Genomic DNA, 15,067 nt, shown 5'->3' on the forward strand with positions numbered 1-15,067 from the left:
TGAGCACTGCTGGTCCGTAAGCCTGATAACATTTGCAGCACACCTAACAAGCAAGGAGTCTATTCCTTCATTCTTGGCAGCTAAAGAGGTTCGACAGAAGCAGTATTGTCTTTTACAGCAGCATAAATGAGAAAGCATATTACCTTCCATAAATTCAGGAACAGAAAATAAGAGACAAAAGCAAAAACTGGAAACAAATTAGGAAAGAAAACTGATCAGAGCTGCAAGTATGAAACATCAGGATGAGTCAAGAGATGTACTAGTTTGCTACTTGATTACAAAGTTCAAAAAGCAAGTGAAAGTTTGTATTACAAGCGTGTTTGTAATATTCACTGTCTGCTTGCTATCAGTGAGTGCTCCAGTTCTGGGCTTGTTCTGGTGCTTCCCTTTAAGGCTCAAATTTGGCAGTCATGTTTCCTACTTCAAGACCTATTTGGAAAATCATTTACCTTTATTAAAACAGAACTTGTCATCACAATTTAGAGCTTTGATAGTTCTAGAGTGCATTATTTACAAAAGATAGAGCTGAATATTAAAGCATCTAGAAACACCAGATAGCTGCAGATGTGGCTTAGTTGTTAAATACTACATTCTTTAGATAGTGCTTCTGTTCCTTGGCTGCTGATTTCCAATTTAAAGATTTTCACATCTGTATAACAATGTTTGTACAACTTTGTATAACAAAGTTTGTTAAACAACAAAGTTAGTCATAGTTTTCTTCCTGTGTCTCATGATACACAAGCTGAGAGCAATCGAAGATGTCAAAGTTCAAACCCCTACACAGATGTCTATTTATGATCTCATTCTTTAGGTACAATCAGGAAAAGAACAGAGTCCTTTGAAAGAGCTAGAATGAAGCAGAACATAAATTTATATAAAAGATTTACTAAAAATATTTTAACAAGACATTACAAAGGTGAAAGTATTTACAATACCTGCTGAAATATTCAGCACTTGAGCAATCCAACCAGGCACAGTTACAAATTATAAAAGGGCAATGAGCTTTTAGACATACTGCATAAAAATGCACTGTCAGATAAAGAACCAAATCAACTTCAAAGTCATGAGATCTGCCAAACTATCTCTAAACAGGTTCTTAGCTATTCCAGTAAGCAGATCTGGTGTAGAAGTAATCAAAAGGATAAACGTGTATGCTTACAGTCGGGATGCAGGAGACTCTCAGAATAGCAGTAACAACCAGATTTCCCTCAGGTTTTAAGAAGTTATTGCTTTTACTGTTCCACCCATAAGAGGCACCACTGCACAGTTACTGCACTGTGCAGTGAAAGCACTGAAGGCAGTTACTGAAAACAGACTAAATTAATCTAGGCTTGGTGGTCTTTAACACTGAAGAGCAAGTAATTTCAGAAGATAAACCAAAATGTTCTTTCACCTTTCAGATCATGCACCATAACTTGATCATGTCTTTTTGCTAACATCCACAGGTACTTTGAGCTACACAATATTGTTTCCAGAATACTTGAAACTGCTACAGGAATATGTGAACCTATTGCTTTAGGATGGATTATATAAAAACCAGGACATACTGATGCAATGGTTACAACCCTAGAAGTCTTTTTGCTTCTTCACTCTGGGCCAGAAGAGTTTCACTAGCATACTTCTGAAGAAGCTCCATCTTCTTTCTCCGTACAAGAGCTTCCTCGATCTGCAATTTAAACACACAGACATTCAGCCTAATTGAGAAGCTGAAACCTAGCATGCTCAGCTATTAAGATAGGAGAAAGAACACAGGAAAGTTAGAGATCTGTACTAGAATAAAATTAATGGAATTAGAAGATGAACCTGTAGTATCTTTTGTATCACCCAAATGAAGTTCAAGGAAGTCAAAACAAGCAGTAAAATGGATACCTTAGAACTTCAGATCTCAGCTCCTACTCTTTTTAATAAGGCAGTAACCTACAATTTTGCTTTACTTTTTAGTACAGTCACTTGAAATTCTTTTCAAGTAATTGTCTCAGATACAGCTTTAACAAATACTGGACAAGTGGAGTTATATCACACTAGTCTACATCTCTAAGATAATTTATTGATTGTTATCCTTTCACATTATAGGTGTTCACAGCCTTTACTACATCAGGTTTGTACAGAAATGACAGCAATGCACAATCCTTTAATAAGTATATAAAGATCCATTAAGCAGCCTGCAAGATTAGTTTTACTCTCAGTAACGATTTTATATTTGTCTGAATGGATGAATCAGGCATGTAGCATCTCAAAGATAAGTATGTTCTGAATGTAGATTTTTGTAAGTTAGAATCTAGAAAAAAAATCATAGGCATAAGGCAAGGAGTGATTTGCCACCAGAAGGGGAAAAAAAAAGAAACCTACAGTGACTGTTTTCTAAGTGGGAATGACTGTAATGTCAGTCAGCGGTTAAGTATTAGCAAGCTAGTCCCAAGTCTCAGACACGCTCTTTTCATTAAGGCAATACCATCAGCCAGAAAGCAGTGTTTTTAATCATTATTTCTCCTCCACAGTTTCAACATGCCATTATACATATATTGTTGTTGCATGTGCAGGATCATGAGGATATAACATTAGTTATCTGACCACGTGATAGGAGAGAACAAAACACTACACGGTATCTGTGATGTAAAGGCATACCTATTAAAAGACAAAACTCCAGAACCTTCTTGCTTAAGTTACATTTCAAGAAATCTCTCAAAGTTGAGGTTACACATGCCCTAGAATAACTTCAAATCATAGTAGTGATTTCAGGATGATGTCACCCTTCAAGTCTTTTCTTAAAAGTTATGAAAGCAAATCTAGCATTCAGAAATAACTGCATTAAATTAAAAAAGCACTAAAGCTTCAGCAGAAAAACACCATAAAGACCAAGAATGCAATCAGAGTTTTCTTGATCATCACACCACAACACATGCCAATTTATGTAATATTTAATGAAGGTTTTAGAATTTTCAAATGAAGAGGGTTATAGCAATAGTAGCATAATTCTGGCCAGTTTCACAACATTGGCAAGATTAAACAATTGCAGACAGGCAGTAAAGTTGCATCGAGGACTTTTAGTGATCTGTCATAAGTTAAGATCAGTCTTGCAAAAGTCAGAGTGCATCTCTGCACTTCTATTTTCTGATGTCTTACCTCCTGTTGAGATGGCACCGGAACGTGTGCAATAAATTTCTGTTGGCCTTCTTCACCTTCTCTTTCTTTGCCACCTTCTTCATCAGACTAAAAAAAAAGTCACAAGTTTACTTTGAGGTCATCACAAATACCTTTTCTCTCACTCAACCACAAGGAATCATATGGAAATTTAATAAGACTATAAATATAAGTAGGCAAACAGAATCAAACAACACAGGAATGTGACAAGCATTACATTTAGATCCTGCTCCCTGAAGTTTAAGACTGCTGCTTCCATTCATTATATGGCTTCTCCTCTGGTGTTGCATGGGCAAGAATGTAAAGCTACATTGCCTCCTTCACCACATACTTCTGGCTGCCATAGCAAAGTTATAAACAGAAGAGAGGAGCTAACCAATCCAAGCAGAAAGCAAGTGCCTTGAAAGAAGTACAGCTTTAAGTGTCTTTCTCATGCGTCAGAGCTGAGCTTATGAATCACAAGAGGTAGTTCATAAGTTAAAAGCTGTAGTTCCTCCAGTACCCTGTATTATTTGTACTATCATCTTTTTACTCTCATGATAAACCCACTTCGGTTTGGACTGAGAAACACAAACTAGTTTCCAGTACCTCTTTTAGAGGTCTCAGCCAGCATCGTGAACATCCCCCACTTTCCTTACTGGCATTAGAAACAGGGAGAAGGAAGAGGCAACAATCACGTCACAACAGTGCCTGCAGCATCAACCAAACCTTGCTATATAAACACTGCGTATAAACACGGCCTTGGCTATAAAATGGTTTTGCTATGTATTGATAGCGTTAACAAATACTGCACACAAAACTACTCATGCTATTACTGATGAAGATCGTACCGAGAAGCAAGACTCAGCAGTGCTCAGTGACAGAACGTTACCTTACCAAGACTAGCATACCAGCATTCCAGGCAGTGACAATTCATCACAACAAGGTCTCACAACAGCTAACTGTTTCTCACTCTAGCAAAAAGCCCTTCCTAACTGCCATCTTCCACCACACACTAAACTTAGACAAAATTCTCATCCAATACTAATTTTTATTAAAAATTGAGACAATTGTGCAGTAAGTTATGCAGACAGGCAGCCAGAACACAGCAACAGCATTCAGTGACGAGAGCTTTCCAAGAAGACAGTATGCAAGACATCCCTAGTCTTACATTACCTTAGCCATCACATACCTCATCATCATTGACAGCATAGATGTTTTCTTCCTCTTCTTCCTCCTCATCACCTCTTGCAAGTCGTGCCTCTCTCTCCGTTTTCCATTTTTCCACTGCTTCTGCTATAACTGGTTAGGAAAGGAAAACAAATTGAAAACAGCACAGTCCCACAATAGGCCCAGTTCCCCAATAGCAGTCGTTTGAGCTTCCTTAAAGAGCAGACATTGCCTTATATGTATTTGTCTATTTACAATAGACTTAACTGCTTACTTCTCAGTTATTTCTTATACATTGATAATACAGTACCTTAAGGCTGTACAATAGCCCTACCTGATAAAAAATGTCATTGAAGTCTAGCCATTAACAAGCAGAATCCCACCAACAGCAAGCACTAGACTATAACACCACTAAAGCCCAGCTCAAGACCCATCCCTTAACTACTTGTTGTAAGCACTGAGCTTCCACAGCTGAATCTTTAGGCAACACTGAACTAGATAAATCCATGCCTAACCCAGGACATCCTTTATTATATCCACTGTATTCCACTCTTTCAATGTCTATAAAGACTTCCCCCTTTTACAGCAGGCAAGTCACTTTTGTTTCCAGGTGTTATCAGATGACCTGGACCCAGGCAAAAGATGAGATTAGAATGAGTGTGCAAGTTAGAAGCGAGAGAAGTAACTAGAGGAGTGAGAAGGACCAAGGTAAGGGAGAACTGACGAGACTACTGCTGCTTCTGCATAATCAGTTTTGTTATGGGATACTACAGGGGAAGAAAAAAAGAAAAAAGAAACATCTAGTTTAAAAGATGAAAATTTTTTGGACTTATGACAGTATGGGATATCAAAACAAGCACCAAATTCTGCTATTTAACAAGATAAAGCTCTGCATAATTTAGTGCTGCTTTGAAACTCTAAGCCTCTACTTTAATTAGGTCACCCCAAGAAAGAGGATGCTAGATTCAATATCAAAATTTCAAAAGAACGTACCATGAAGAGCTACATAAGCTGAAAAGTGATGTGCCATGCAGTACAAACTGCTGTACAACTGGCCAAACACAAGCCATACTAGATGAGTTCTCCTTCTATAAGGGGAAATAAAAGCCATACTCGCCAGGAGCAGAGAAGCTGAAAGGCACTATTTCTTGACTATTTACAGACTTCCTCATAATCAATTACTGCAGCTTAGTTATTTCCTTTAACTTTATATGGCTTATTATTTTCACAATGTGTTATTTCCCTACAGCTTTATAACTGCAGAAAAAAGTGTCCTAGGTACATATGAATTACCAATTCAGATAGCAATTATTTTTTTTGTTCTATCCAGCCAGTCACTGTGGATCAGCGATCTACATACCTGTTTGTATAGAAAACCCCTGAAATTTATCAGAATTATTTAAGTATGCCTAATTAATTATAGCTGTAACTATATACAGTGTCAGTTTTAAGGTGATCTTAAGAACTTCATTATCACTGCAAAAAGAGATGAAGAATGTTTTTTCCCTACATTAGATGTTACCAGGATATTCTAATGCCTATGTATCTAATTCTAAGTAAATCTAGGTGTCAATTTACGTAGGTTATTGAATCTCACATACCTTTCCGCTCATGTTCTTGTTCCAGTGGCTCCAGAATACCATCATCTTCATCCCTGTAGCCATAGTATTCTGCATCAATGGACTTCATAAGCTCAGCACGAGTTTTCCGGGGTGGCGGGAGGGCTGAGGGAGGAGAAAAAACAACAAAACCACCCACACATGACCAGCTGCATCATGATGGCCTGCTATGCACTCCTGGTTCTCATCAACTTCACAGTAACTACAACTACCTCACCAGCCTAAATAACCAAAACAAATGATCTGAATTGCTGTCAGTACCAGAAGTACCGATATTTTTCTCTATCCCAGACAATCAAGATAGTTTGAATACATAGCTCCAATGCTTCAGATGGTGGCAGTTCCCACCTTGGGGTAATTCCATCTTGTAATTACCACCTTGGGGTAAAGGCTCTGTCATGCCTTTTTTGGACTAGTGTCCCAGTATCAAGCAAGATTAATATATGAAAGGGACTAGAGGAGTGTCCTAAGCTCCACCAGATCATGTAGTACTTCCCAATCTTTTTTTTTTTTTTTTTTTTTTGTGGATAGCAAATAAGAAATAGATAGTTCCGCAGGCTCACTTTCAGGTTGAAGTAATTGCTGCTCATTCTGTAATAAGTCAGTAGATAAGTTTTTTCTACTTTCATACAGCTTTTTCCATTGCAAACATTGATTCCTGCTTCAAAATTATGTTTAAACTTTTTTTCCTCCAATCCTGAACTCACAGGATGCTATTTATAACTTACCATTGAAGTTTACCTGTTGTGATGGACAGTTTCTATAGAGTATCAGTCCCTGCTCTTTTGAAGTCACAGCAGAAAACAGTTTACTTTTTCCTACTTTTCTTTAATCAAATCGCAGACAGTCAAAGGTGCTCTTTGCTCAGAGAAATAGCATTTAATGAACTATTTGTATTCAGTGTTTCATTTAACTTATCTAAGGCACAGGCCAGAACATTCTCTTACTAACATTCACCATGTATTACAGTAGATGTTTTACACAAGAGATACTATTATGCAACATCAAATCTGGAAAAGGTTGCTGTTTACTTACGCTCCTTTTCGAAAAGTTCTCTAACACCTGGTAAATCCTTCGCGGCTCCAAAATATTTGTAACCTCTGTTTCCTGGAACTTCTTTCCCTTCATGATCTAGCATTCTAGGTCCAATTCTCTAAAAGATAATCATTTTAAACATTATTCCTCTTGCCTCTTGTATTTCCTATTTTCCTAGGCATGTTGACAGATTAACAGATCTCCCTTCTCCTATCCCAATTCATTATAACAATTCAAATAACCTTACAAGTAAAATGCCCTCATAGCTAATTTTTATACAGGTCTCTGCTTTTAATAGAAATCACATGGTTATAAGGACTCTGTAAACCATTAAGCACCTAACCTGATTCACCTTGACAACACATCTATATTTGTCTTATTCCCTATATTAGCATATTCAGGTATCAGATACACATGCATTACTAAATCTGATGAAAAGTATACATTCAATGATTTGGCAATTGAGAGCTAGTCTCATTATTTCATTTTCAGCAGCAATTAGGTGATCTACCTAGAGACGTTTTATAGGTTGCTGCAGTACTGAACAGAAGAGCCACACTTCATGAGGGATAAAAGTAAAATGTTGCTGAAAACTGAACAGGAAGTTAAGACCACCCAAACTAATGAAAGGCCAGGCTTGCTCATCTAGGAAACAGTATTTCTTTTAATATTACTCAAATTTTTGGCGGATGAATATAGTTCATCTCTAATAAACACTGGCCAAGTAATATTTGGTAAACGAAATTCTATACAGACTTTTCTCATCAGTCACTTTAGTTGTAAGCAGAGCAACTACCTGGTACAGCAGTTTACACTTACAGCATAATCAGGACCTCCTAGCTCCTTTATCCTGACTTCCCAGTGTCCTTTCTCCCTCAGAAGCTTGTTAATTTCATCATTCAGGTCTCGAATTCTGAATTCACCTAACCCAGCTGTTAGGAGAGAAAAAAAAAGTTAATCAGCTTTCTAGAGGCACCAGAATAACTTCAGAACTGGACAGTTCAGTATATATAGAATATTGTGATTTTTATTGTAACTACTTAGGACTGAAGTTTTGTACAAATAAAATGTAATCAGAAAAATCTTACCATTTTGAATCTGTGCCACTTTCTTGGAGATTTCCCCAATGATCTAGTCAAATAAGAATATACACAGAAGTGAATTATTTTATTAAAAAAAAAAAAGCCAGGAAACGTAGAAAGCTCTTTCTAGATATTTTTGAACTAGAAAACAGACCTGAGGCTGTTTATTTCAAATATCCATACAGATTTTATTCACACACAAATATTGTTCCTCAAAGGCTTAAAATACAAGGAATTTGCCTTGTAACTCTAACTATAAATAATCAATTTCTTAATAAAGACATCTAATAACTTCACTTCTGGCTTATCAGACAAAAAGAACACAGAAGAATATCTAGGGAACAACAAATCAGTCAGCCTAACCACAGTCCCCCGGAAGAGTAGGGATAAAATCCTCCTGGAAGACACTTCCAAGCACACAAAGGACCAAGAATTGGAACAGCTATGATTAACGTAATAAAGGACAATCATGCCCAACCAATCTGATGGCCTTCCATAATGAGCTGACAGGCTCAGTGGATGAGGGGAGAAATGCTGTTTACCTGGCCTTTAGCAAGGCCTTCAGTACCATTCCACTACCAGAAAACTGCTTAGACAGGCAGGCTCAAAGGATTGTGATGAGCAATACAGAGATCAGCTGGTAGCTAATTACTAGTTGCGCCTCCCCACAGGCAGTATCATTTAAAGCCTCTAACAGCCTGGATGAGATGACTCAGTGCACTCTCAGAAAGTCCAAAGATGATAGCAATTGGAGGGTGCAAGGCTGCTGAGAGATCTTGATAGGCTGGCAAATGGACTGACAGGAGCCTCATGAAGAAACAATGGAAAACGCAAAGTCCAAATCTGGAACAGAATAAATCCATGCAACAGTACAGGCTGACTGCTGAATGGTTTGAAAGTAGCTTTTGCAGAAAAGGATTTGGGAAGATAAAAAAGCTGAACATGAGGCAGCGATATGTCACTGCAGCAAAGGCAACCAACCTCATAATAGACTGGATCTCTCATTCTTCCCATATATTTGCCAATTTTGAGACCACATCTGTAGTACCATGTCTAGTTTTGGGCTCCCCAATGCAAGAAAGTCACTGACATACTGGAGAGAAGTCAGTGAAAGGCCCATGGTGGAGGGCAGGAAGGAGAATGTGACATTCAAGAAGAGGCTGAGTGAACTGGGTTTGATTTACCTTAAGAGGAGAATAACAACAAGTTGGACCATGAGAAATTCTCATTAAATTCAAGAAAAAAAATTTCACTAAGAAGGTAAGCAGACACTGGAACAGGGGCCCAGAGAGGTTGTGGAATTTCAATCCTTGAAGGTGTTCAAAACTCAGCTAGGCATAGCCCTGAGCACCTGTATGTGGTTGGATCTGCTTTGAGCAGTGGGGTGGACTATACAACCTTTCAACCTAAGTTATTCTCTGATTTAACTGCGAGTATACAGGACATGCCCCCAGAACTTAGCACTTTTGTTTCAGACAGTTTGCTTACGAAATATCTACCACCTATAGAATTAGAAAAATCTATAGCTTGCATTACCTGTCGCCTCCATTTCTCAGCTTTAGGCAATTCATTACACTCTGATGCAAGGAAAGGTCTTCGCTCCTGTTCAACAGAAAGCCACACACCGTAACGTTTGAATTCAGCATCATAGAATTCCTTCATAGCACTTCATGCCACCTGTATGGCTTGGCTAACCCCAAACTACAGTATAGAGCTTCAGTGCCTCCAGCTCCCAACAGTGTTAGGTCAAAAAATGACTTTTTACAGTTCTGCCAAATCAAACCGTCACAAAACTTATAACAATCAATTTAAATCCACCTTATTGAAAGTACAACCTATCACCCATCTTTCCAGATCTTCTCACTATCTTCTGATACAAAAAATTTTCCAGTACGTATAGCTGAATTGCGTCATCACTTTCAGTATACTAACATCTAAATAAAATGCATTGTTTTCCCCACAAAAGTTTAGGACTTTCATCATCGCTACTACCTAAGCACTGTAATTTCTCTTTGAGATAGTTTCCATTTGAGTTCTTCTAACTACAGTTCATCCAAAGCACCTTTTTTCACTATTAAGCCTTTTCCCCAACTTGTTCACACTCCACTGATTAGTTTACAGAAGTTATTACTATATACAGAGGCCTGGAGGTAAGATAAAATAATTTTGTCCCTTCTTATTTCTCAGGTACCTATACAGGTTTTCCTTTCATACGTTTAAAAACCTTCCTTGCTACACCAGGAGCTCTAACTCCATCTTATTTTCTGGCTGTTGTTCAAAGATCTTTTTAGTTAGTTTCCCCTAACTAATCATTTTCCACTTTGCTGTTTCATATTGCTCTCACTTGTGTTTACTGTATCACTTCTCACAGTAAAACGTCCTATGTTTGCATCTTCATTTGCAGAATTCCTTTGTCGCTTACCCAGAACTGAAGATTTTATATCTGTCCAAAAAGGTTGTTGGGAACACTCTGATCCCTACAAAAAATATTACTGCAATTTGAGTTCCAACGCCCCGAAAAATACACTGGAATATCCAGAGAGTGACTAAGGTTCCATATAGGTTTAATAGTGCTATTTATTGTACTGTAGGTTTTGGGGGTTTTGTTTTGTAATTACAAAGTTGTTAACTCCAATTTAGTTCAATCTAATGCCAATCTAAAAAAACCCTCAAACATCTGGAGGGAACTTAACTACATAAAAGATAATATGAACACATGCATGGATATAGTGTTTGGCTAATGATATACCCATAGTGTGTCATATGCAGTCCTTGAGTTCAAAATGATCACGAAAGTACTGTTTAACAGTTACTATTTTGTCAGGATACTACCAATGAACATAAAATTATGAGGACGACATCTCTAGCTTTTCTGGGAAGAAGTCCAAGCAAATCCTGTGATCATAATCAGTAAAAAATGAGTTCATGTCCATCAGTTTGCATAGATATTTGCAGAAGGAAATAATTCTTAAAGAAATCTTCATTTTAATCTTCTGCCCAGCAATGCATTCCACCTCTAAAGTGATACTGTAGTTTTATAAGATACCAGGTGTTCTACCTACAACATTAAAGATTTAAGTGATGTTCAACTTTCACTTTCCTCTCAGCAGTTAAGCCGACATCTCTCCCAAATATGTACTTCTAAACAGGTTATTTAAGAAAATACTATTTACAAATTTTATTTTGCATCACTGTCAAAGAGTCCCTACTTCACCTGCTTTCCAGGTGACTATTTCCATAGTCCTATATGATAGTTGCATCTGGTGCATGACCTTTCAGGCAGCTGTCATACAGGTCCATAAGTGGTTTGCACTCCATTCCTGATTAGAGCTAACAAAGCTTTAGCTTTTTACATCATACCTTAACTTTTCCTTCTTCAAGCTGAGCTTGACGAAATCTTGCCAAGGCCGTCCTAAAGAAAAGAAGGGAAACAAGTTTACTTTTACACATCTACATTCCAACAGTAGCAACTTTTGCTCTAGCAAAAGTTTTATTATTGACTTAAGTACAGTCTGCAGAAGGGCCTAGATATATTCATCAACTAGCTCTTCTGGCCAGTAACGTCAACATTAAAGCACTCCCAGTGCTTAATTTCTTACATCAATATAAAACTTGTTATTAGATTCTTTCATGATTAGACAGCTAATTAATATTTATATTTAGCATATTCCAGCATGTTAAACATTATCAGTAGAAGAATGTCGCAAGATATAAGCAAAAGCACAAAGTCTACATATTTTAGCAGGGGACACATCAAAAAGCAAACAAAAAAAAAGAGAAATGAGTCAATGAAAGAAGGACTGCAACTAATGAAATATTTTAGCATTACTGAAATATTTCAGGAGACTCTTACAACTGAGTAAAGACTACACAGACTACAGGTCATTTAATACACACCTTTATTAATTTACAAGGTATTTAACACTTTAACAAAAAAATCACTGAGAGATTATTTAATACCTTTTCTTTAGTAGCATACCTGTACCCAGCATCTAAGCTGGTTATTTAGGCCCTGTCTGCTTTCATGTAAAAAAGAGGCATTTCCAGAAAGAAATTTGCATCATCCAGTTCAATGTCCAAGATGCACGCAGTGGGATCACCATAACAGCATCTCACGAGATGCTACATACCTGTAGTCTTTTCACCCAAGTTACTATTGCACCCTCAGGAAATGATTTAGTAAAGCGAACGAGCATGAGAAACACATGAAAGAGTATCTAGTTGAGTAGTTTAAAATACACAGTCTACGAGCTGTTTGAAGAAGTGCTTTAAAGAAGGAAGCCAATACAAAAATAAAGCTGTTAAACATCAACTTAGTCCAAGTCACTCCCCCAAGCAAGAAGAATTACACTTAAATCAATGCTGACAGAGCCTGCTTCAGACACAAACTTCCTAAAGCCATTACGGACCATTAAAATATATTACACTGTGTTTATCACCAATTAAAGCAGCATCAACATCAAATGGAGCAGCTACGCAAACTCTAGGACACAGGCTACCTTGCTCACAAGTAACTGTCATCTCTCCCAACCACACTGTCTTCTGACTAACATAACACATGCAAGTGCGTGCTGAAAAGCGTTACCAAACTCCTAGTGCTTCAAAACAGGCTGAGCAGTGAGTACCACTGGGCAAGCATGGCCCTGTGGACGCAAGTCACCGCAGCCAGAGCACAGATGCTTTTGAAGCCAAACGCAGGCAGCCTCAGAGGTGCGGGACAGTGCAACACACGTGCTCTCGCTGCCTCTGAGTTACAGGGAGACGCTACAGGCTCTCGGATGGAAGCTGCGGGGTTGGGGCGACTCTGAGCGAGCCGTGGGCAAGCGCTGCCTGTACGAAGGAGTCAGATCCGGGGGTGCCGACACGCGGCGGCCCTCGCCCAGCCCCGGCGCTGTACTTACATGGCCTTCTCCGCGTTGCGAGCCTGCAGGAGACACACACACAGACAGGTGCGTTATTACCGGGCCCTCGGTAGCGCCTCGCAGCGCGGCCTCCCGCCAAGGAGCCCCTCGCTGCGAAGCGCCTTGGGGAAGGGAAGTGGAGCCCGGACCCATCCCCATCCCCGCTCCTCGCCCAGGCCCCGGCACTCACCATGGCTCCCACCAGGCCGCTCTCGCCGCCGCAGGAAGGTGCGGGGCCGCCCCGGAAGGAGATGCCGCTCGCCCGGGAAGCGGAACCGCCGCGCACGCGCACGCGCACGCGCACGGCGGGCAGCCGCTCGGGCAGCACTGCGCGTGCGCGCTCCGCCCGCCGGCGCGGCAGCCCACTCACGGCGCCTGCGCGCACCCGCATAAAGTTAATGCTACTTCATGATATCTTAATTTACAAGTAGCACAGCCTTAATACTTATCTGTTAATTCTAGCAAAATTCTCACATGGCTATGAGGGAACAGATAGACCCCAAGCTATGAGGTAGCCCAAGCCATCCAAAATAAATTCTCAAACATTAGAGAAAAAGATCATTGGCCATCAATTGTACTCCCAACACACAAATTTAAGTCTGTCAATTCATCTGAGCAAATCCCTCCCCCCCCCCCCCAAAAAAAATCATAAATAGAAGTCTTCTCCCAACATGTACATGCAGATTCAAACATACACTAATAGTACTCAGTTAACTGGTGCCACGTGACTTTTCACTCAGCTCCTGCTCAGGCTCCGCACCTAACACGTGGAGCTCAGGCTTAGGCCCAAAGAATGCAGGGAGCAGCACCATTAGGCTAAAGCACAAGCAACACGTACATCACATACACAAGGACAGAAATAACAGGGTCTGCTGTCCCTGCAAGTTCTGCAAAACAGTGCTTCATAGTTTCTGATTAAGACTGAAATTCTTCAGAATAAACTAAACCGTTACCCAGGAACTGAAATGACTAATGGGGATGGTATGGACCAAACTCCTGAGGAACATACAAATACCATGCCAGCTCACCCAAAGAGCCTTTGAAGTGCATCCACCAGAGGCTGGACTACTGAGGCTCTTGTGCTTCCCAGTTTTATTCATGGAATGCCACCATCCTGACAGAGGAAGGTTACACACTCTCACCATCTGTTAGCTATTTTACCCACAAGCGCCCAAATTAGCAAACTAGCAAATTAAGTAACTGAAAAACTAACAATTGAGGCTAGTTTGTAGAGGAGAGTAACTCCTTGTTTGCTTTTTACGTAACGAGTTTGTAAAAATAAAGTTCTGCTCACTGTCCTGTAAGTTTGAGAAATCACAATGAACAGTGACAGCAAGAGAAGACATTAGTTGCATTGATGGCTGCAGAACTTAAAAACAGAAATACTTGTTAAGTACTCCAAACAGCCAGTTCACACACCTCTAACTTTTAAGTTGTTCTCTACAGGAAGTGCTCTTCCTAGACATATCTTCCTTAGAATACTTTTCTTCCTTTCTGAAGTTGTATCATAGTTCATATTTCTTACCTTTAAGATCCTGTTTTCTTGTTAAAAAAAAAAATCCAAGGGAACTATACTGCTTTCCAGTCACAGAAAAATGCATCAGTAAGACTAAAGCAACTAAGCACCAGTACTTCTACTGAACAGTAACTGTGTGATCTTCATAAGTTTAAGTTGCTAAATTCTAAAGGAACAGAAAAATAGACTGTGAAAGTTACCAAGAGTGCAGGTCTCTAAAACAGCATTTTTTTTAAAGCCACAGGTTCAGTGGCTTAAGGTTCAGACCTTCAGGTCTTTGTAAATCAGAGCATGAACTTTTATCAGTGTTTAACTAAGATAACTGTATTTGAAGACTATGTTAATTCATACTGACCTGCCACAAGGTTTCCGAGTAGGCTTTCTGTAATATCCCAAGACTACCAACTTATTTCAAGTGTCTTAGCAACCTAATTTAAGAGTTAAAGTACATTCATGCTCTACAGGCAGCTATGTGAAATAGTCTTACCCCTCCACTCCCTAAAAAAGGAAAAACCTTCAGACAAGAATCTCTTCCCTATCCCTTAGTTTTCGGGGGGGGAGGGGGGGAGAATGTTATTATTCAGCATATAGAGTGGGCAAAAAGCATCTCACTACAGAATCCTG

The 15,067-nt window shown here is 39.2% G+C and overlaps 1 protein-coding gene across 1 annotated transcript; it reads right to left on the reverse strand.

The window, feature by feature from the left end:
* Nucleotides 1-865: 865 nt before the first annotated feature.
* ISY1 (ISY1 splicing factor homolog) lies at nucleotides 866-13,333 on the reverse strand. Its single transcript, XM_062585490.1, has 11 exons — nucleotides 13,118-13,333; nucleotides 12,928-12,950; nucleotides 11,387-11,438; nucleotides 9,563-9,628; nucleotides 8,033-8,075; nucleotides 7,764-7,876; nucleotides 6,945-7,062; nucleotides 5,892-6,014; nucleotides 4,313-4,422; nucleotides 3,124-3,210; nucleotides 866-1,666 (listed from the first exon to the last, which is right to left on the reverse strand). The coding sequence occupies exons 1-11, from the start codon at nucleotides 13,316-13,318 to the stop codon at nucleotides 1,559-1,561; spliced, it is 1,044 nt and encodes a 347-aa protein (XP_062441474.1). The 5' UTR covers nucleotides 13,319-13,333; the 3' UTR covers nucleotides 866-1,558.
* Nucleotides 13,334-15,067: the final 1,734 nt, after the last annotated feature.

Source organism: Rhea pennata, chromosome 12 (genome assembly GCF_028389875.1).
Source record: "Rhea pennata isolate bPtePen1 chromosome 12, bPtePen1.pri, whole genome shotgun sequence".
NCBI lineage: Eukaryota > Metazoa > Chordata > Aves > Rheiformes > Rheidae > Rhea > Rhea pennata.

Excerpts from the sequence above, each read along its gene's own strand:
- ISY1 (XM_062585490.1), bottom strand. The coding sequence starts at position 13,318 with ATGCGGGTGCGCGCAGGCGCCGTGAGTGGGCTGCCGCGCCGGCGGGCG. Across the intron at positions 9,629-11,386 it reads TTGAAGAAGGAAAAGTTAAG|GAGCGAAGACCTTTCCTTGC; the intron begins GTATGATGTAAA and ends TCTGTTGAACAG. Across the intron at positions 7,877-8,032 it reads AGTGGCACAGATTCAAAATG|CTGGGTTAGGTGAATTCAGA; the intron begins GTAAGATTTTTC and ends CTCTCCTAACAG.